This window comes from Embiotoca jacksoni, unplaced genomic scaffold, assembly GCF_022577435.1.
Source record: "Embiotoca jacksoni isolate LCO1_2020_lvr unplaced genomic scaffold, fEmbJac1.0.p SCAF_30, whole genome shotgun sequence".
Lineage (NCBI taxonomy): Eukaryota > Metazoa > Chordata > Actinopteri > Embiotocidae > Embiotoca > Embiotoca jacksoni.
Window position 1 is genome coordinate 2,864,229 of NW_027185382.1, and position 22,634 is coordinate 2,886,862.

At 41.9% G+C, this 22,634-nt stretch overlaps 1 protein-coding gene across 3 annotated transcripts in view; it reads right to left on the bottom strand.

Moving 5' to 3' along the window:
- Window positions 1–1,466: 1,466 nt before the first annotated feature.
- The window catches only part of LOC138207034 (neural cell adhesion molecule 2-like), a 233,042-nt gene continuing 211,874 nt past the window's right edge, over window positions 1,467–22,634 (bottom strand). For 2 of the 3 annotated variants that reach the window (XM_069164019.1, XM_069164021.1), the window contains exons 16-17: window positions 11,938–12,145; window positions 1,467–4,572 (exon numbers count right to left, since the gene is read on the bottom strand). In XM_069164019.1, the coding sequence (XP_069020120.1) occupies window positions 4,458–4,572; window positions 11,938–12,145 (323 nt within the window). In that variant the 3' untranslated portion in view covers window positions 1,467–4,457. The remainder of the gene's footprint in view (window positions 4,573–11,937; window positions 12,146–22,634) is intronic. The other variant, XM_069164020.1, reaches the window with a different exon arrangement.

Consider the following 22,634-nt stretch of genomic DNA (forward strand, 5'->3'; position numbering starts at 1 on the left):
ATGAAGTTGGAGTTTGTTCCCCTTGTTAACAGAGGCCCTTGCAGCCAGGATCCAACAGGCAGCCTACTGCTTCCCTCCCTCCCTCCCACATGCCGGAGAGAGACGTCTGAGAAACGTTATCTGCTGACTTCAAATGGGCGCTGAAGAGGGGGCAGCTTTGTTAAGAAACACTGTGGCTCCTCCACGCTATTCAGAATTGTTTTAATTCCTCCTTTGAGCGAAGCTTCCCGGTCTCTCTCTGGTTATTATCATTAAAGCACTTCGACTGTTTCATGGGAGGGAGGCCAGATTTAGATGCAACACAGTTACCGTTGAAAGCGGGAGTAATGAAGGTTTAGGAGTGACCTTGATGAAAATAACACCCTGTCCTCTGGAAAAAAAATTAGCTCCGTCGACTTCAACGGAGGAAAAATTAAAAGCTATTAAAGTTGTGTCGGCTTTTATCTCACTACTGGACCAGACTAAAGCACAGCCCATTACAATGCAGGGGATTATAATGAAATGTTCACCCAGTATCAGTATCTCGTGACTGTATCTTTTCTCCCCCATGGTGGTCAGTGTTACATTACCTCGTAGTGGAGCTTAGGAAGCTAAAAATGGGAGAAATTACAACCATTTAGTTTAAAGCTTCCACCTCTGTTGCATTTACAAGCATTTAATCCTTCATTACATGTTTTTCTACTCTCAAACACGATTACAAATTGATTTTTGTTTTTTTTTACTTAAAACATAGAACATCAATTTTTCATTTTAAAACCCAAAACTTTGACAAGGAAAGAATTTTAAATCTTTGAGCTTTAAATAACAAAAAAAACACTCTCAAAGTAGGCTTTGACTTCATTTTAGTCCTAAAAGAACTCACACTTTATAAATAATTTCTTCTTCTTCATAAATGATTTGTCTGAACCACCAGACAGCTTTTAAATATACGAGACGTCAAAACAATATCTGTCTTCACGAGATAACCTGTAACATTTATAGCTCAATGCCATTTTGCTGCTTCCTACCCCCAAACGGTGAATTCCTCTTCTGCTCAGGATTCAAAGAGGCAAGAGGTTTTCTTTTGAATAAATATAATCGAAGATGGGGGGGGGGGGACTGAAAGAAGCCGCCACTCCTTTATTATTCTAGTATGATGATCAAGTGTCTAAGCTCAGAGCAAAAGACCAACGCAAAGGCTGCTTATCACCACAGCTGCAGCAAAAGCCGAGGTGAATGAAATCTTAGAATCTCCCCTCGCACGCTACGCAGCAGCGTTGTTGACCTCCGTCAGTTTGCTCATTGTGCACTCTTGCAAACATACAAACAAATGCACGGTGATACCGTTCACTTTGCTGTTGATTCTCAGACTCATTTTGTTCATAGATAGTCAGCTGTTATGATAAACACTTTCAGGACACGGACATATAAGATGGCGAGCCCGAATAAAACCCCCAATAATGAGACCATGAATGACAGCGCCTCACTCTCTTCTACCAGGACATGTTTATTTACAGCGGCAAATGATAGGAGTCACAAGTGTTCCACAGGTACGTACAGAGAGACATCAATAGTTCCCACCTCCTGCACAAAGCACACTCAGCGGGGACAGTCCAAGGGGACACAGGGAGCATGGGGACGAAGAGGACACATACTGTACACTGAGCTCAAACACACCTGTTTTACCCCCCCCCCCCCTACAGAAGAAGGACCGAGGCATGGCGGAGGACACAGAGAGGGAAGGGAAGGGAGGGGGGGGTGGGGGTGGGGGGGCTTAGACTCATATTCAAATACAAAAGAACATGTACAAATCGTATAGCCTCCAGGCACTGTGCTCCCATATTTACAGTGATCGCAACAGGCAGCGGAACCACACCATGGCAGGACCATCCATGTGAGATATGCAGGTACAAGAGCTCGCTGTGAGAAAACAAAGCCGGCGCTACCAGGTCTGAGATAAAAACCAGTGGAGTCTGAGAGGCGGGGAACGGTGGCGGGCGGGTGGGTGGAGGGGGCGGGGAGGGGCTCGCAGACACATGCATGGAGTGCCGCAGCCACGAGGGAATTAATCACTGTCGAGAACTACATAATCAGGTTTTACCTATCAGAGCGCACCCTGAAACGCAGCGTGAGAGCTCTCGCCGACTAACACTCAAAGAGAAACACTTGTGCACTCGCAGCACTCGGACATTCATACTTGGCGCGTGGTCATCGTGGAGAGCTGCGTGACGGGAGCCGGAGAGCGTCCTCTCATATAAATAGGTCATAAAATTAGCAAATAAATTAGAACAAAAATAAATGCCAGAACAGTAAGATGTTCATCAATTTAGAATAGGGTTTGTTTGGGAGACTCTTATTGTGAAAAATCGAAATGGGGCCAACAAACACACTCCCGAACACACACAGTTTGGCGTACAGTGCGTGCAGATACATTCAACAGACATACATGCAACCTGATTCATGTAGACAAGTGGATTCACCCACCCAAGCATGTATGCACACACACACACACACACACACACACACACGCACACACACACACACACGCACTCATGCGGTGATGCATTACATGCCATTAAAACCAGATTTCTGAAGCCACTTACTGCACTTTCTACTCAACAGTAACAGCATCAACCTGACATCAAGCTGCACTAGGTAGTTACACACATCTGCTTCTGTCCAGTGGGGTCGACTACAATCCACAGTCCTACGACTACGTTTCCCAGATTTCACAGCGTCACAATAAAATTCATTCTTCTGACACATTCTGTGGCGAAGAGCAGCTAAGTCACGATCATAAATTAATTTGATGGTCTTACGCTGCTGCAGCAGCAGCGTCGGGCCACAAAAGGGGAAGAAAGAAAAAAAAAAAAAAAAGAGAGAGAGAGAGAGAGAAAGAGAGAGAGAAGGCACATTAATGCCGTAATTACTGCCTCCATTGAAATGCCGTGAAATAGCCTTAGGGCATGGGTTTTCTTAAGGGAAAGCAAGAGTAGAGAAAGCAATATTACACCATCACTGAACTTTGGACAAGAACACAACGGAAGGAGAAGAGGAGGGAGAAGGAAAAAAACAAAAACAAAAAAAAAACAATAGCTTTTTATCTGAGGAGTGTTCACACACACACACAAACAAAAAGCCAAACCTTTTGCATTTTGGAAAAAAACACATCCTTTAGGGTATATTTACATAAAAGCTCTGTAAAATATTCTTTTTTTTTTTTTTCCCACCTATGTACAACACATGACAACATCAGAGAGAGTAGCGATCAGACCGAGAAAAGAAAAAACGTTAAATAAAAAAAAAAGTCATCTGAGGCAGATCTGACACAAGAACGAATAAAGAAATGGATCGTTAAAAACACGTGCTGAATTATTCGCTCTTTTAAGAATGTACTTTTAAGTCATTTGTTCCTGTGTCATTTGTTCCTGTGTCTGCTTCTACAGATCACCATTCGGGGCCTTTCAACACGTCACTTTTTAATCACTCGTTGGATACCAAAGCGTACATTGGCTTGTAGTGCAGTTAAACCTTTAACCTTAACTACTGTATGAAGTTGGACAAGTGATGACTAAAACACACTTATGCACACGTGGTTAGAGAATGACACGGTCAAGTAAAAGGCTTCATTGATGCACACGTGTGGTATTATACTGCTCATGGACCGCAACACATTCTTTGTTTTTGTCTTTGTTTTTTGTGTTTGTTTTTTTTTGCAACATAAACGATGATCCACAACAACCCTTCAGAAAACATGACTCATCAAATATCAAATCCAAATTCTCGTTAACAATGAATACATTTGAAACAATGGGGAACACGAGAACCTTTGAGTCGCGCAGTAAAGCCTCAGATCTTATTGAGAATTGTTTACCTCTTGGTGCTGAAGCTTAAAACACAATGCTACAGCATTTTGCCTGTGATTAGCTAGACACCCAGCTCTGCTGTTAAAGGCATGGGGACTGGCTTGAGCCGTGGAGGGTGTCCTGCACTGAGGGTCGGCCCGTGCCTTCGCTCTGACAGAGAAAAACAAAGCAGACACATTTGTTTTGTTTTTGAGAAGTCAAAGAGGGAAAGAGGAAGGGGGTGTGGGGGGGTGGGGGGGTGGATAGACTCCGTGGAAACTTAATGTGGAGGTGTAAACCGGAACAAAACAAAAAAAACCGCATAATCAGAGAAATATAAACAGACACAACAGATAAAGGCAAAAAAATAATATACAATCATTGATCAACAAGAGCCTTCCACTGATGCCGTGTTTGTAAGAACATGTTACAATAACCACTCAGGGTGTCTAAAAGGTTGACCCTTTCTTTCTATTTTCTCTCTATTATTTGTATTTACACATGCCTGTCACTGGGGCATCGTTATAAACAGATATGGTATTTTACTCCACTATTTTCCAGTGTTGTAGTTTCTCTGGGTTTTGGTCTCGTGATCCGAATGTTCTTTTGGTGGCGAGGGAGGACCGACCCTTTTTACGCTTTGCTGTCGTCGGGCTTTGTGTGGATGCTGTTGTCACTGTGCACTTTGATTTCAATCGTATCCGGCTTGAGAGACTCTTTCCCATTTTCTTCCTTCAGCGGTAGCTTCCTGCGATACAAAAAAAAGAGAAAGAAGAAACACAAATGCGGAGTGGATGTGAGATCTGCAGCGTGTACCCTTTACAGACATTACAATTTAAAAACATATATACAATTCACGTGAACAGGCACAAAATGAAGAGCGATGCTTTTTATGAATCACACACAGTAACTGCTCGACAAAGTAGGCCTGAATTACTGCCTAAAGAGAGTGTGGGCTTATAAATGTTCTCCAGAAAATGTGTACTTTCCCGCTTTAAAGCCCGCTAGTAATCACCTCGCAGACCTTTTCCTGTGTGAATGAGTTGCCTCCGTTGGGATTAATAAAGCTGAATTTAATTGCAGAGAAAAGGCAGCAGGGATATTAAATATAACAGCCTCTGCAGGCTCTGCACAAAGGGTTATAGAAAGGGAAATTATTCCTACCCCTGCCTGCTCAGCTTGTGCTGTGTTGGTTTCCAGTAGCCACTGTAGATGAAGCGGTGCAAGAGTAGTCAAAGTACAAAGTACATACTGTATATAAAGTACACAGTGGACAATACTGTCTTTCAAAGCTATCTTAGTATACTAATACTAGTTTAAATTTGAAGATCCAGCGCACACATCTTGTTCAAAGTTTAAGAATGAACAAATTTGTATTCAAAAATTACAGCGACTGTCACGTTCAGGCTCTCCTGTCTCTGCTCAGCTACTTGTTGTTGCTCTTTTTCCCGCCCGCGTCGACCTGAATGACATCACCTCGAAGCTGCCACATCTCCCATTTACTTTTGATTTGAATCAGTTCGAGGAGGAAAAAGAAAATCAAAAATACACGCGTGTTATTAAGCACGGGGCCATTTGATTGGCTCGCTGCCTCTTCTCAGACGCGCTTCTTCATCTCATCTTCCACTAGCCTTGTTTTGAATAACTGAGCAGAAGGACACCACAGCTTTATCTTTATGTTAATTATATCTCAAGATGAAAATCCAACCAGCCTGTGTTTCAAGTAATATGATGTACGAGAGTTTTTATATGTATTTGGCGGATCTGGCTTTATCCAAGGGCAGGGACGCAATCAGAGTGAATAAATGTGGTGATATATTGAGATTTCCTGTGTTGTAATGATCCACATTTAAATTTTAATTTCACTTGCGTTCATACTGTATTTGGACATTTAAAATGGTCCATAATTAAGGGGTTTGAAAAAGAGCTGTATAAATCTTCCTTTTGAACCATTACAAGTGCCACTATTTTTTTGTGCACTCTTTTCATGTATTTTTACATCCGCAGTGCCAATGTATTTGGTGTAGCCACTTAAAGCCGCCTAACTAAAAACCTCTTATTGCCAAACCGGCAGGGACACATTCATTGTCAAAATATGTACCATCCAAGGAACTGTGCAAAATGAAGAGGAGTCTGTCTTTTGTCGCTTCATTTTGGAAGTAAAACCGTGTACAGCGAGGGACATCTCAATGCAATTTTTCCTCCAACAGAAGCCTGCCCCCTCAACCAAACAATAAATACACATCAAAGCTGCCAAATCATTTCTGTTACACGGCGTCTTTGATATAGACATTGATATCGTTTTAAAAGGGAGATCAATAAGACCGTGCGGCCTCTACCTGTACTCAAATCGTCTGCGTCCCTTTTATTTTCCTATTTCCTAGGATTTTGTTTGTGATTCGGTCAGGAGATTTGGAAAAAGGGATCAAGTCACGAGCAGAGAAAGCAGATAAGGAGCCGCTCCTGCTCCGTTTTGCTTTAAGACGACGTGCGCGAAGCTGCCGGCTCACGTTTCCTGAGTTCACAGGGTTGTGCTGCTTCTCATTTCGCTCCAACTTCTGTTAATCGTTCGAGACTCGTCCGTCACCTCGCCTGAGAAACATAAACCACCCGTCCACTGATGCGCTTCACTAAAAGCTATAAAACAAAAAGATCTGCATTTTCAAGGTTTCATGTGCTCCGGCTGAGAACAGACTTCAAATATGTAACACGGTCGATACATAAATATACAAGATAAAAAGTTCCTAATAAATGATTCCATAAGCAGATTTTAAGTCAAACCTTCTTTAGTTTCGGTGCCTTTAAAAAAAGTATTTTATGAACCTGCTGATGAAAAAATTCATTTGACTCTAATTCTGTTCGCTAACAACAAAAAAATTACATATAAATCACTGCTGTCATGGAAAGGTGTTCATTTAATTACAGTAATTATATCTCAATTAGTTATTTATATAAAGCCTCAGCTGCTGCATCACCGGGCAGGTTGGATGGTTTTCATCACATAAATTCTTTTCCAGTAAATCATACATTTTCAAAGGGCTCTGTACATCAGCACAAAATCACCCTCCAATAGCCAAACCGGACGTTTACCTAACTCCAGGGGACTATATCACTGAGTGAGATCCTGCATGTGAAACAGTAGCCCTGCATGACACTCTACCTAATAAGCAGGAATATTGCAATTGGCCAGAGGGGGTTCCCCTTCGGTTGATTGGTGGATGTTAAAGTTCCTCCACAGTGGAGCCAATTTCATGTCTCATTAGCTTCATGCAAACACAGATTAGACTTATGTCCAGATGGGGAGTTTTTTTTTCGCAACTTTTGTGAGGTCTTGCGGCTTTGCAATTTCCTCTTTTTGGAGTGTGGACGCAATATCAAGGCAATCTCAAATGCTTTTTGCAAACCAGCATAATGTGTCATTTAAAAGCTAATATATTGGGAGGTTGAAGGATCATTGTTGAGACATCAGTAACCTGAATACAACACAGTCTTCAATTTCCTGCTCAATATGTGTTGCTTTTACTCAACAGACACACATACTAAATCAAATGTGAACAACAGAGCACTCACATGATGTGCATCACTAAATGATGCCACTGAGATCCACTCTTGCTGGGGCTGATAGATAATAAGGACGTGGATGTTCCCGAAAATACTCAAAGGGGATTCGGCAAGTGTTTTTTTTTTTAACTTCTACATGACTCATCAACCCAACACACACACTGCCTCATGTGCATACACCATTTCTGCACACACACACACACACACACACACACACACACACACACACACACACACACACACACACACACACACACACACACACACACACACACACACACACACACCCTCAGAAGTCCCATTTAAAACAATGTTCTGTACACAAAGCAAACAGAAATGCGACTGGGTCGTGACAAGACTCTGATTATGCTGCGAGAGCCAGCAGCGGCGAGCACCTCATGGCGGGCTGGCGACATATCAGAGTGGGTATGCAGATGTATTTTTGTAATCTGTGAGCTTCTAAGTGACACCAAAGCACAGCACGGGCGACTTGTTCTTCCCTCGGCTGACGTTAATTAAGCACACGGTCACCGAGGCGGACTACAATCCCTGCTTTTCACAGAGATAAATAAGCCGGCCCGGGGTCTGAGCCGCACTACGTCCCGCGGGTGTTTGTTTACACCGTAATCGCAATCTTTACATGTACGTTCATTTGTATTCAGCTGCATATTGTATCATATAGCTGCCATCCAGGATCTTACAGTCAGCGTAGAAGTGGAAGTCTTTGTCAAGGTCGCGCTGACAGAGCTGTTGATGGACATTTGTTGTTGACATGGGGATCAGACACCTTCTTACCTCGCCTGGAATAGAAATCAGCTTGGTTACGCGATCGTAGAATAAATGGAGGGAAACTAAACTCCCACACCAAACAGATATAGGTCTTTTTTTCTTTTTACAAAGTCAGGTGCACTTGCTCCGAAGCCTTTTAGCTTCCCGAGACAACCGGCTTTCTGTTTGCTCTGGTGTTAAGAGAGAGAAATGCAAGCTCACACTTAATTAAATGTCAGACATCTCAGTCTGCTGCTCGGGAATTGGAAATTTACGTTCTGTCTACGTGTCAATAACACAAACTGTCTTGTCTCTCCAAGAGTTTGCATAATCGGACGTCTCTATCGCTGTAATCAGGTGTATTTTTACGTTTTACTGGCGTGACAAAAAACAAAGAGGCAAAAAGATGCTCGTCCTTGCATAAAAAATGCATTATGGCCAAAAATGTTAAAGTAGTAATTAAAAGTTAGGGCATCTACTGTAATCATGGATGACTGGCCAAAGTGGTTGCGCTCCATCGGTTTTAATTCACTGTACCTTTAACTTCATTTTCTGCAACGCAACATCTACGACTAAATATTTAATGCATGTTCCGTCTGGGAAACCCTCATTTTCTTAAGGTCCACTATTTCAACTGTAATATACACTATAAAGGGAACTAAAAACTTCTCTATTTCATAAATCCTTCCTTTGTAATACACTGCTCAGTTCCTTCTACACGTTGTTAGTGGACAGAACGACCTCATGAACCTGACAGAAATCTAAATCAAATGTTGTTTCTTCCTCCGGCCACAGGACGCCACAGACTTCACTATAATCCTGCATTCTGTTTCATATTTCCTGCCGTCAGTCATCGGGCACGTATGAAAACATTCAAAAGTCTGGTCTCCTTCAAGTCAAATCCATCACTGAGCCCGAGTCTGTGTGAAACTGAAAACTGTTCACTGACGTCAGCACAAACCTCTCCTGCATCACTTAAACTGTAACTGCACCACAATAATAGCTTTATTTAACATAGATAGGGTGAATGAATATCAGCAACAAACCTCTTCACTTAGAGCAAATGTAGCTCTGCATTTAACAGCATTTTTTGGTTTTCTCTATATGATGCTTGCCGGGACGCTACTGACGGGCCAAACTCCTTCAGATAGTCAGTATTCCTCCTCTCACTGACAGGATCGGACTATCATCGGCGGTGAAAATCCAGAAAAAAAACGACTGGAGACAATGCGGGAAAATATAGACAGTTACATTAATGTGTGTTGTTTAAATGTTCCTCATGTAAAAATGTGATTAATTGATGTGCTTTATATCCAGATGGGGAGTTTTAAGCCTGGATCTTAAAGGATTAAACAGCAGTGATGAAGTCAGATCTGACTGTGTGCTGCACAGACCACAGCTTTATTAACCTTTTCTGTCTCTCCAGTAGTCGCACACATTCAAGAACTTAACACTCAAGAACCTGAAGCGAAGACTGACTTTTGAAGTCACCCGGGCCGCTGTCGACGCAGCAGTCTTTCAACTTTTTCCCGAGGCAACCGCAAAGCCCGCTGTGCCCAGACTGATTCATAATAGAAAGACACCCACGAATTCGGTGTCTCCCGTCAGTCCGCCGGACGAGCTCCAGACTTCAAGTTAAAAACCGCACCGCTGAGAGGACGCTCGGCCGCTCCCCGCCAAGCTTCGGCTCCACATCGAGCTGAGAAAACAGACAGCTCGGACTGTCTGTGACCCCTGTTGACCCACAGTCCTGTCTCTAAAATCTTCATTGTGTCAGGAGTGCACAACCTGTCCCTTCAAGATGTCTCTCTTGAATCTAAACCAGCACCTCGCACACACTCGCACACACTCGCACACACACTCCTCAGCTCACATCCGCTGAGCACACACAGAGTCTGATCTGTGCCCCTTGTCACCTACCTCGTTTCTACTTCACCCAGGAGGTATTTATCACTGCATACAGTCCTATTGATGTCATTATTGATATTGTTGCTCGGGGTTTGCTGGTCTTCACAACTTATTACCCATCAGACTTGCACTATTGACATCCTGCAAACTCAGTAGGAGTGTCTGAGCTTTGTATTATTTCAAGCGTTATCTCACCAGACTCACTTCAGCTCAGGGGTATGACTCATTGTATGGCAGGCCACTGCATTACTTCATTCTCTCTACACTAGCTCAAAGCAGGGGCTCGGTTTTGCATTGATGGCCGTCGTTCCTGTCGGTGGTGAAATTAAAGTCTCTGCAGAGGCTGCGGTTACAACGGGACAGCGATCGGAAGAGTTAACAAGTTCCCAGGTTCACAAAATATTCCTAATTGGTGGTTCATGACCTTTTTACAGCTGGACTGGGTTTTTATTGACACAACCTGTGCTTACAAATGGGATTTTCAACATCAAATGACTGAGTTGCTTTGTGGGAAAAGTAGGTGTGTTTTGGACCTTAAGAGTCCTTAAACAGTTGATTAGTCCCTCAAACCTATGGAAGTACAATACTAAAGTGATGGTAAATCCTTCTCATTTGGTAAATATATTCTTCTTACAACAGTAATCCTCATCTGAATGCTCCATCCAGCAGAGTCATAACATACTTGTACTTCTGTACTCAGAAAAAGACACTGAAGTATTCTAGTAGTAACATATAGTGTCACACGGACCGTCAAGGCTCGTGTGAGTTGCTGCAGATTCTGCATGCTGTCTGGGCAGGCAGTCACTCAGCCCTCCATCGCTGGGAGCTTAGTGACTCAGCAAAAGTCCAACCTCCCTTTCCTTTCCTTTACTTTCACTTCCTCCTCCTCCTCCTCCTCCTCCTCCTCCGCGCCCTCTCTCTGCATCCCAGACACGGGGCTGGCACACCGTCAGCTTTAACACAAAAATGGCACTGCTGAGAAGCGATGAATCAGACTCGGTGGGTGCCATCTCACCAAACCTCACCCCGCTTAAAACAGTGGCGCCTCAATCTGAAAATCTATTGCGCTATGAATTTCATGGGGCCGGGGGCTCTAAATTGCACATCGTCTGATGAAAGGAAACAAAAGCAAAGTATGAGTTCGCTCAGACACACAGTGCCTGCAGCGATGGGAGACTTTTGTGGAGTTCCTCGCTGACTTATTGAATGCAGTTAACACACTAAACACAGCACGATGGCACAAAACGTCACAACGTGAATTAAAAACGCTATTATACATGCATATCATGATACACACAAATGGCTCTGAAGGTGGACTCGCTGCACATCATATGAAAGGCACTGATGTAAGTGAATAAGACATAAAGACATACTGTGGTTGAAAGGGTGGTTGGGCGGCTGGTGTAGGTGTACCTACAGTAAACGGTAAAAACAAGTCTCCTTTTTCTCATTCACAATACTAATGTATAGAATGAATGTAGACTCTACATGACACAAAGACTTTCCTTGTGCTGACAACAATTTGTCAAAGAGTTTTACTGGAGGTTAACCTCCTTAACCGAATGGAACTTTTGAATTATTTGTTTCTAAGAAATTGGATCTTTTTTCAATCTAAAGCTGGTTATTTTACATTTTAAAAAGATTTACATTCATCCATTCATCTTATTCAGCCTATTGTTGCACAAAATATGTAATAATAAAAGTGACCCAGTGCAGCCCACTAGTATTAAGATACACCCACAGCAGATGTTCCCTCTGCAAGCATGAATGGCCTGTTGACCAGCGAACATATACCGCTACCGTAGAAATCAGAAACTTTGACAGATGAAGTTACAGCTCTTGAAAAAACACAACGTAAAAGATAGAGAATACTCACAGGTAGGCGGCCTTGCCCTCCTCCATCTCTTTGCCTTTGCCGCTGGTCGTGGTTTTCTTGCTGCATAGTGTGCGCGTGATGCACATCAGCAGGCCGCAGTGGCGCAGGAAGAAGCAGCTGACGTCCACGAGCACGAGGAGCAGCAGCAGCGCTCCCAGGCCGAGGCCCACCACCGCCCCCAGCCCCAGGCCGCTGAACAGGGATTCTGCTAAGGCAGTGAAACACACACGCAGACACACAGCAACACAAGGACAAAACACTGTTAGCAATTTTGGTGAATTCACGGAGACACAGACAGAGGTTGGCGTCAGGTGCGGAGCAGTATCACTGGAGCTGGGAGGGATTTATCGTTACGCCCGAGGATGCGTCCTCCGGTCGGACGCCTGCGGAGACGAGGTCGGAGGTCGGCTTCCTCGCTATGCTATACAGTACCGAGTACCGTAAACAAGAGCACGCTCACCCCAAAAAACTTTAAACCTCTCCAAGGTCAGTGAAATCCTCCGGAGCCAGCTGGATAGTTGCCAACACATAGATAAGTCCTAATCCACAACGCCTCGACTCTACGCCTTTCTCAGCTGAGGATCTCGATTAATAGCGTGAATCCGCCACATCTCTTCCAAAACAAATTAATTTCTGAGTCACAACGTTTTTTTTTTTTTTTTAAATGAATGAGGAAAAGGAGATCTGCAGTGCTTCAAAACAGGTGGCAAAATCTTTACATGGTGATTTATTCGTAATGAGAGGAGATTTGCGGCTTCCTTTCTGTTTAAGAATCTAAACATACTATAAACGCCTAATGACATTAAAACAAGCCCATGTTTTCCCTGCTGTATTTGCACTCGGGCATCTCCCCTCTTTATTAAATGCCAAATGTCAACCTCTCCGCGCCCACAGGTGCAGAAAAGTAGTGCACACTTGTACCACAGTGCTGCTCTCAGTAGCAAAAAGTGTCACTGCAAATCGTTTCAAATCCAGTGCTTATTTTGTAGCTTCCAGCGCTAAACACAATTATGTGGGAAGCAAATTAAGGATTTTCAGCAAGTAGTTGAAGTACTTTCTCTCGGAGTGGTCAGCAATCTGCTCTCTGAAACAGATCGAGCTCTTAGCTCAGTCGGGAACAAGCAGCGGGGCCTGCTTTCAATCGAAAGTAATGAGAAAATGAAGGTAGTGCAGTACAGAGAGGCTCCCGGTGGGCATGGCTGAACAGAGACGTGCCCTCCAGTGATCCTGGGGTTGAGCAAACTGAGCATCCACTGCGGGATCAGTGTTGACAGCTGAAGGTCAGACCTTGCCAGGAGTAATCAGCCATGGAAGAGTGAGAGTAAATGAACTTTTCTACTTAAGAATGCTCCCGTGTTCGTGTTCGGTAGTCTTGTGAGTTAAAAAAGGGAGATCAGACATTAATATGAAGGCGCAAGCACTCCGGCGGTCGAGTGGTGGAGTCTGGCACCTCCGAGTTAGAAAAAGCCCCAAGTGAGCGAGGAGTGAACACTGCCAGAGCTTTCTCTCGAATGTTTACCTCCTGGCAAAACATAAAGTAAATCTGAGCCACATACAGCAGCTTTAAGCAGCCGCTTCCACATATATATTGTATATTTGTAGGTGAATTTACAGGCCAAGGGGAATCTATACGCATTTGCAGTAAGTGTCTGAGGAATAAACCTTTGTTTTGACCTAAAAAAAAAACAACAATGTTGTGTGATATCATTTTGGATGTGATCCAAAGCCTCATTAAGCTGTAGAAAACTATACGCTGATTAAAAGTGCAAAGCCTCAGGGTAATCACTGTAAACAATTTCTAGGTCACTTCAACAACTTTATGGTAACAGAAATGCATGCAAAACAATAAAATATGCAAATATTTACAATGTCGGTGCCTCTGTAGATTAGATTCAGCATCACGTAGAACAATCCTGACTATTAAATAGGTAAAGTCTAAATAGTTGCTACTTTTCAAAGGCCATCATCGTCATCAATCTACTCCAAATGCCCAGGATAAGTACAAATTTCCTTTTGGGTTTGTCACTTTAAGGGTTTGCCCTCTTAAGAGTTTGCTCAGCGGAGTCGAAGTAATACTCCAGTGATTTTAGGAGTGCACTAAAACAAAAGGTCCAAATCGGCCCAGCGGAGGCCGAGATATCCCGAGCAGACATTTTTACAAGTGCTTTCACTGGCTGGTCTTCAAGTGTAAAATCAGTGGAGTGCCTCTTTAAGAGGATCGTCCATTAGTATTTGAACAGAGGCATGTATTCAGGTGCACTATCCTGCACATGGGAGGTTTGAGGATTTAAGGTTATATGTGCCAGTTTTTTGCACAGTGCAAGAGGACCGTGATAGAGTCTCTTTCCTGCTAAAAAACAACAACAGCCTCCAATTAAAGCCAGGAGTCAACACTTGAACCCCGCAGCCACTGTTTGTTTCGTTTCAAATCCAGTGCACCGGAGTACCGAGCCAAAACGTCAAAAGATTTGCAAATTCCCAAACACTCCCGCGCCCCGGTGGAAGTCGTCACTGTGTGTCACATCCCGAATGACTCTCATGTCAGTGACTTTGTTCTTGACTTAGCGCCGAGGCTGCAGACAGAGGAGACTGGCAGCGAGTCAAAGCGCAGACGCACACACAGCGAAAGAACCTCGTGCCGAGAGGAACTCTAATTAAAACACTTTGCATTTCCGTGGAGCTGGGGGATTCAAACGTGTAGGACTGGATCAATATTTTCTCGCTGCCATGGGCTACTGTTTTGTGTCTCACCTTTTGGAAGTTTATCCGAGTTAATTTGGTTGCTAAAATCACAGACTCAGAAGCGGTAAACAACACCTCCCCAGCCTCCCTGAGGCGTTCACATATTCCAGAGGAGAGAGAACACTAATCCATTCTTTAAGCCGTACTTCACTCTTTTCCATCATCAGACTTCTGTAGCTTTAAGCTTTCATATCAGTGTTTACATTTTTTTTTTTTTCTACATAAAGCCCTTGTCTGTTCTATACACTCACAATATTACCAACCACAAACACTGTTTGAGGTTTTGATCCAGGGAGACAAACGCTTTCAACATAAAAGCACAAATTAAAAGAAAGTTAGATTGCAGGTGTTTACTGCTAAATTGAAACCGAGCACAGACCTTTTTATTTGAAGGATTGCCCAAAGTACACAGGAGTGTCCGGATAAAGATTTCATTGAAGAGTTATTTTTGCGGGATGCCAGCAAAAACTCTTTAGCCTGAAAGACTGAAATCCATAAACATCAGACTTTCATCCGATGAGGAGTATTACTCTGAAGTGCTTAGCAGCGGCTTGACAGTTTGAGGTTGGATTGATATGTTACATGCTTGTTCGCTTGTAGCTATTTTATTAAATTTATTTCCAGTTATACATTGAAATAGAAAGAATGCTTTACTGGCAGAAGGTACGCCTCGGATGGCTTCATCAATACTGACACATTAGCTATCGTTGTCAGTGTTAATGCATTGAGCGGCACGACGTGTCCAGAGTACTCGGCGATACTACGGCGGCCCTGAGGTGCAACAAAGAACATTTTCCAAAGCAAAACAACATTACAGAAAACAAAATGACTTTTCAGTGTCACATCATATTTTTGGAGTAGTTTGCATAGTGAAACATGCGAATGATATTTTGAAGGAAGTTTTCGCACTTATGGAATCAAAAAATACTGTTTAACTTCAAATGTCCTCAAAGTCTGCATCTAATTTTCATCATGTCAATGAAATATTTCAACATTTCCAGTTCTAAAAGAAAATTGATAAAACCAGATTGTGTCTGTTCCTCAGTAGTACTTAGATCTTGCAGCTTTAAGGACTCAGGAGTGTCAGACAGTCTTTTCTGTGCAGGAAATTCTTCACTATTTCAATCAAAACCGGCACTTCTTCAACTAAAAAAATGTGCTTCTGTTTCTGAAGTTGAAGAATCCAAAGTTGCTTGTTGGGTTCCCTGCCGCCTGTCTGACTTTGTAAAGAGAGAACTACCATAAACACTGTAAAAGGAGAACAATTTAAAGTATTTAAAAGAAAGGCTCTCATACTTCTTTAGCGCGGAGTGATTTTTATTTATATATCCACAAAATTCTGTGAGCCAGAAACAAGGTGCCTTTCTTCATGAAGCAGCTCAGATCTCTGAACGAGGAATTAAGGCATGAAAAACGGCTTAACTTAAAATTGAATAAACGCAGATGAAACGCAGCCAACGAGTCAAATTGTTTTCAAGTTAGCAGCCAAGGTGCCTTCCAACAACTACGAAAAAACATAATGATGAGAGGCACTCGAGAGACTATTATAAGACAAGCATATCTCCCTTACGAAGTCAAAGCATTTAATACGTTTTTTTATGATGTCATGGTTTGGTAACACTCACGGGGTCACATGTGGCTAAAGAGAATTAATGAGGTCAGGAGGGGCTTTCAGAAATTAGAGGGCAATGCCGCTCTCCTCTTTTACCAAATGATCACTTGATGCAACAGTAGCTGTGAAAACCGTCTCCTCTAATAAACCACAGGTCAGAGTGATGAATTTAAACCCGTGTTACATTTCCAAATAGTAATTCCATCACATTGTTACTTTTTACGACCATGTATTTTTTTTAAATTTAAAAATCCCACTAAAAAGTCACTGATTGGCTTTTTCATTACAAGAAATGCTCGCGTTTTATGAAATAAATAAAAACAATATAAATAAATAAAATAAATTTGTAAACAAGCTGAAATCTTACTTTATTTCATTACTTCTTGTGCACATGATCTCTCACCGTCCACCTAGCAGAACGCCTTTTCTGTCATGTTCAAAAACCTCAGCGCAGTCCGATGTACCGGACACGTGTGAAATACAACCAGAGAAGTAGTGTTTTCTCATCTTTCCACTTTCTGGAGCTGCAAAAGTCTTCGTGCTGCTGCATCATTCCCCATTTCATGCTCGCTGGCTGGAGGTCAACCTAGCTTTGTTTTATGTCTAATGTTAATACATCATGTTCCTTCACATTATTCAGCCTGTTCAGGGTTTTTTTTTTTAATTTTTTTTATAAAGGCTACAAGAACAATAGTACGCAGCCCTTCCTAATATTATAGGCTAAGATTAGTGCTTAATTTGTTGACAATAATTATAGGATATAAATTAAATGTGAAGAATGAGTAGGAGAAAATACTGCCAATGAAGTCGTGCAACCTTATCTGCTGCTGTCTTGTTTATAATGTTATTATAAGTCAAATAGTTATTATTAAACGGTCAATTTCTTCAATACAACTAAGATAATTGTTAATGTATAACATTTAAGGAGCATTTTCATGTCTGCGTGCTACAGAGTAACTTCTTACCTGCTGCTGTTAACTTTATATTATTAAAGTGTGGAAGAGTTTGAAGTGTTTTTATCTTGTAAGTACCAGACGAAGCTCACTAAGCAATTTGCCAACGACTAATTTGTTCTGTAAGACTTGAGTTTTCACAAACTTCCTAATTCTGGATACACAGTGCTCATTAATTCTGATTTCCTCGCTCCATTAACCCTTTTACTGACATCCTCTGATTACTTGTTGATAAATAGGCCCATTGGTCCATTAGCAGCATTACTCAATGGCTAGAAATCCAACTGCATGTGTGCCACCTGAAGCTATTCCCACACATCTTTGACAATACAAAACCATTAGGCCTGACCGCTGATTGACTGTCGTGAGATTGGATCTGTGAGGAAGCGACTCAATTAATGATGACTGAGCGGGCGTTAATCCGGAAAAGGATAAACATAATCATTCCAGGATGGAGTGAAGGTTTCTTTCCCCAAGTGCTCACTTTGGAAGTGTAGATGGGAAAGTTTGACTGAGGAGACCCTCAGAAAACTCCACAATAATTAAATCCTGCTTCGTTTGAAGGAGAGCGAAGTGTCCTTCCTCTCTGTCCATTTCCAAGAAGGAAGCAGACGAAGCCTGATGCAACTCAAGTGCACTCGAGAGACAGCCCAAAGGAAACGAAGGACCACGGGAAACTACTTTTAACGTGGAAGTATGTGGCATCCTTAACAATCAACCTCAAAAGACTTCAAAGAAATTCGGTCCACTTTTCAGTAATTGCTGCTGTCTGGGGTTACGACTTATTGAAGGAGCAACCCCGGTGTCTTTACCTTGATCTTTGGAATTGAAATTCAAGTTTAAACACGAACAAAAGCAGTTTACAACTACAAATGTCAAAATGCTACATGGCCTCAACACGCTCAGGAAACTACCTTGCTTGAGTGTGTTTTAGCCATGTAGATTCCCGCCGTATTTCCCGACAGCGGTTACTTCCTGCTTATCTTTGGTTCATCATGTCGGGGATAAAAGAAGCCGCAGCAACCGGGTAGACATTAAAACGATTTTTATCATTTCATTTCGCGTTTTTCTGATTTATTTTTCATTACCTCTTCTCTCTTTACTGTCCTTCAAGCACTGCTTTCAGTAGAACAGTATAAAGATGTCACAACTTTACCCACACAATAGAAACTACTTTCTGCACAACTACATCATTTAAAACTCATTGATAAAGATTGCAGCTGCTTGGTTTCGATCGTGACAGCACAAACGGGACAGAATGTGGATTCTTTTTTGAAAATTCTTTTATTTTCTTCACCGAGGGCTTTTATCATTTTGTATCTGGCTCTTGTTCACACATCAATTCATTTCCCTCCCAACTGTATCTTCCCTAAAAGGGAGTTAAAAACTATCAAAGCCCAAATTAACAGCAGTTATCCTTGAAATTTTTTGGACTGGAAAATCATCTCGGCTATTTTCAACGATTTTTGTCATGAAGTGGAATGACTGACAACACGGGGTGATGATGATTCTTTTTTAAAAGTAGTATTTTGCAAAATGCCTCTGAGAGGGTTTGTTGTCGGCAGCTTGTGTTTGGAGGTTCGTGGATAATGGCTCTACATTTAGCATAATTGTGGAACCATTATCCATAATTTTCCCTTATTTTGGAACAAACATTGGATATGTTTTGTTTGCAATTGCAAAAAAAAGAAATTGGAGGGATTTAATGATTTTTCATTTACTTTCAATTTCATTTCATTTGAGTGAATATTTCTGAAAATATAAAGAAATGGCAGCAACACATCCTTCATATTTCCAGTCACGCGGTTCATTTCACACTGTGACTGTGACACACGATGTATTTTCAAGGCATGCCTGCCTTAACGAGGGGTCAGTGACAGAAACACGGCTTTACACCCCATTTACACCTGTATTGTGTGCGATCTGTGACAGAATAATGACATGGATCCTTGCATTTACACCTGGTCTCAAAGTGTGCCCACAATTTCAACTGCAGATGTGACGTTTCTGCTACTGCCTGCAGAAAGAGGCGGAGTTATGTGACCTTTGAACTTGTGGGAGAGATGATTTTTCACCAGAATGTAAACATGCCATCTCCCCATTTGGCCTGGCTCATCCAATCTAAATGTGTTCTGCATGTATTTAAAACTAGCACTAATACGTCTTTTCCAGTTATTTCCAGACACAGATTTCATGTCAATAGCAGGTGCAAGTGGGCTCTTACATATAATTCCCATTATATAGACGTCATCTGAACTGCATCTCTTTTCCAGGACACCATATCATCATTAATTATACGACTGCTCGAGGCAGCTTAATTCTCAAAAGTAACTGGGGGTCGCAATAAGCTGCTTGCACACACACTTTGGTTTTCTGGAGGAAGACAGTCTCTCAGTCTGGTCAGGATGGTCACTGATATATCAAAGGTCAGGCACAGTGCACAGACACCGTTGCTCCTGCCCTCTTTCCCTCACAGATGACATGTTGATGTTAAATGTGCTTCCTCACAAACACAGTCTTCTGATATCAACAGAATTATCTTTGCTCGGTGAATAAATGAGTAAGTAAACATGTCAACATCAGCTCTGATCTATTCTACTGGTCTTTTTTATTCCAGTAAATAACAGTGTTTACAGTATTACTATGTTGACTGTGGCGTATTTTACACAAGCCAGTCCCTGTAGTTTCAGCTTGCTCGTATCCCTCTAGACGTTTGACAGCTATCGTCAGTACATATTTTCAGCTTTAATCTTCAGATTCGCAGATGCAGTTTTGATTTTAGTGTTTTAGTTTCACAGCACCGCTGGTACATCAGCTAATTGTATTGAACAAATAATCCTCTTTCATCACAAATAAAATTGATTATTGAAGAGCAAAGATATTAGAGACTGTTTACTTGACTTTGTACAGAGTTGAACCTGAGCTTTATTGTGAGCTTTATTTATTTGTTTTTGCTTACGTGGGTACGAATTTATGACTGACTTCAATTTAAAAGCACCCTCACTGCCTAACGCTGCAGGTCATTTATTCAGCAGTGGCAATTGGAAAATGTATCTGGTTTATTCTGCATCATAATAATGAAAGCTCAGATAGCCGGGACACTGAGTGATTGGCATTTTTACACAGCAAGTTATCAAACACAATAAAAAAATTTTATCCAACTGTTTTTAACATAATGACTTTCATTTTGAAAATTGATGAGGAACTTAATTCATGTGATGGGAGCCTGCAAAAGTATTAATTTCCCATCTCGATTTACTGGCATCATTTCCTGGAAATCTAGATTATTTCTTCAAGTGCTTTGATGAGATTAACACGAAACAAAATGTATGACGCCTGTTTTCGTCGAGGCTTTTTATGGCGCATGACTGGAAGAAGAAGAAGAAGGAGAGAGCCAACAAAGTCATACAGCAGCTACAACAAAGGAGCAACAAAACTGTGTATCAAAGGCAAACTCAAACTCAAATTTCCAGCCTTTTCTGCCACTGAGGATGTTGCTATCATCGGAGTGGGAATTACTTATGACACTTTAAAAGCCTGCATTACATTTCATCTTTAAATTTTATAATAGAGCATGTTTCAGTATCTTATCAAATCAAATAATATCATTATCCCTGAAATATAGTGATATTGTTTCCTATGGATCATTTACCTTGCTTTGTCTTTTGTTTTTCTTCCTCAACAACTCCACTGAACCAGCCAATGAGAAGCTAAATTCATTCAGTCAATTAAAGTTCTACACTTTGATATGATCATTTTATGTGACATCGTAGCTTAAATTCGACACATATAACTGCTGAGATATGATCCATTGCTAAAGATCAAAACATAAAGTATCACAGTAAGTCGGTCTGATCTCTCATTTTCTAGCTTGTCCAACACAGACATCACTACTGTTACCATAGCAATGAAACGAATGGATAAAGGGAGGAAGTTCTTTACTGTAGTAAATCAATGTCCGTCACTGGCACAAAGGTATAAATGCATTAGAAGGGGGACATAATTGTAAGAGTTTTATATAACAGCAGAGTTAGTTGAAGGCTTCAGGTAATGCTCCACAGTCTATCATGGTAAAGTTCAGTCCTGATGCCATCATATCAATGACGGCAGGAAATCAATCACAAACAAAAAGTCTCTTCAACAACAAAGCCATGCAGCAGAGATGTAAAACGGTTGACAAGGCAACAAAACAAAACAAAAAGCTAGTGTTAGAGACACAATGCTGTAATTGGCTAGGACAGAGAGACAGTGCAGTGATTAAGGAGGTACAAAGAAAGCTTTGATTTTGAAAAAAAACAAAAAGCATTCAAAGGAAGAAGAGTAAATTGAAAAGGAACAAAGGGCAGTGTTGCAATCAATGGCATTTTTCTTAAAGGATTCTCTGAGAGCAGGAGGGGATGAAGGTTATGCTGCCTGTTACAAACTACAATAGGATGGAGAAAGCGGGTGAGGAGGGGGGAGAGAGGGGTGTAAAGAGTGCCAATTCAATACACTGGAAATGCATAATACATAGAGAGAGAATTGAAGAGAGAAATTGGTTGGTGAGAGATAGAAGGCACCTATATAGTCTGAACATATTTTCTGTCGGGGAAAAAGCCAAGCGGATGTTTCTTTCACCGAGCCGAGATGTTTATATGGGGTGGGGTGGGGTGGGGTGTGTGTGTGTTGGGGGGGGGGGAGGGGTAGCGAGGCAGTGAATTGGAAAGATAGTCCACAATTGGGATTGGCAGATATTTCACATCCAATATTGTTGATTGAGCTAACTCTGACCGGACCTCTCCAATATCCAATTTGATTCAGTGCAGCAGAACATGTGATCGTGGAGTCATTTTTCGGTTTAACCTGTCCGCCTTTCCAAGATTATTTAAATAAATCAACATCATTTCGGTTGGAAATATTCAGACTGATGCCTCCGCTAAATGGAAGTGCACTACAGAAAAACTGACATTATTAAACTGTAAATTGGTCTGGGACTAGTATCAGCAGAACTGGGTCATTGGTTTAGAACAAAAAAGTGATTGCAGAGTCCTGACAGAACTGAGAGACAAAGTTTGAGCAAGTGAGCGAGTGATTGTGAAATCCCTGCCCGGCGAGACAGCTTCTTTAATGCCTTCTTAGCTGAAAAGCTCGCAGGAGTTTCTCCTTTTCAAACAAACACATTAAGAGCGAAGCGTTTTCTCCCATCTTTCCTCTCCCCTCTCCGCCGGGCTCTTTTCCACGATGCACCTCTGTTTGCTAACAAGACAGGACAGCCAATCGAAGTGACCCGCCTTAAGCTCGCCGCTTCCCTGGTCTTATTTTCTCTTTGAAAAGCAGCCCAAACTCTTGCAGGGCCGTTTATCCAGCGCAGTAATGACAGAGGCAAACACTTGCTCGATCCAAACCGGCAC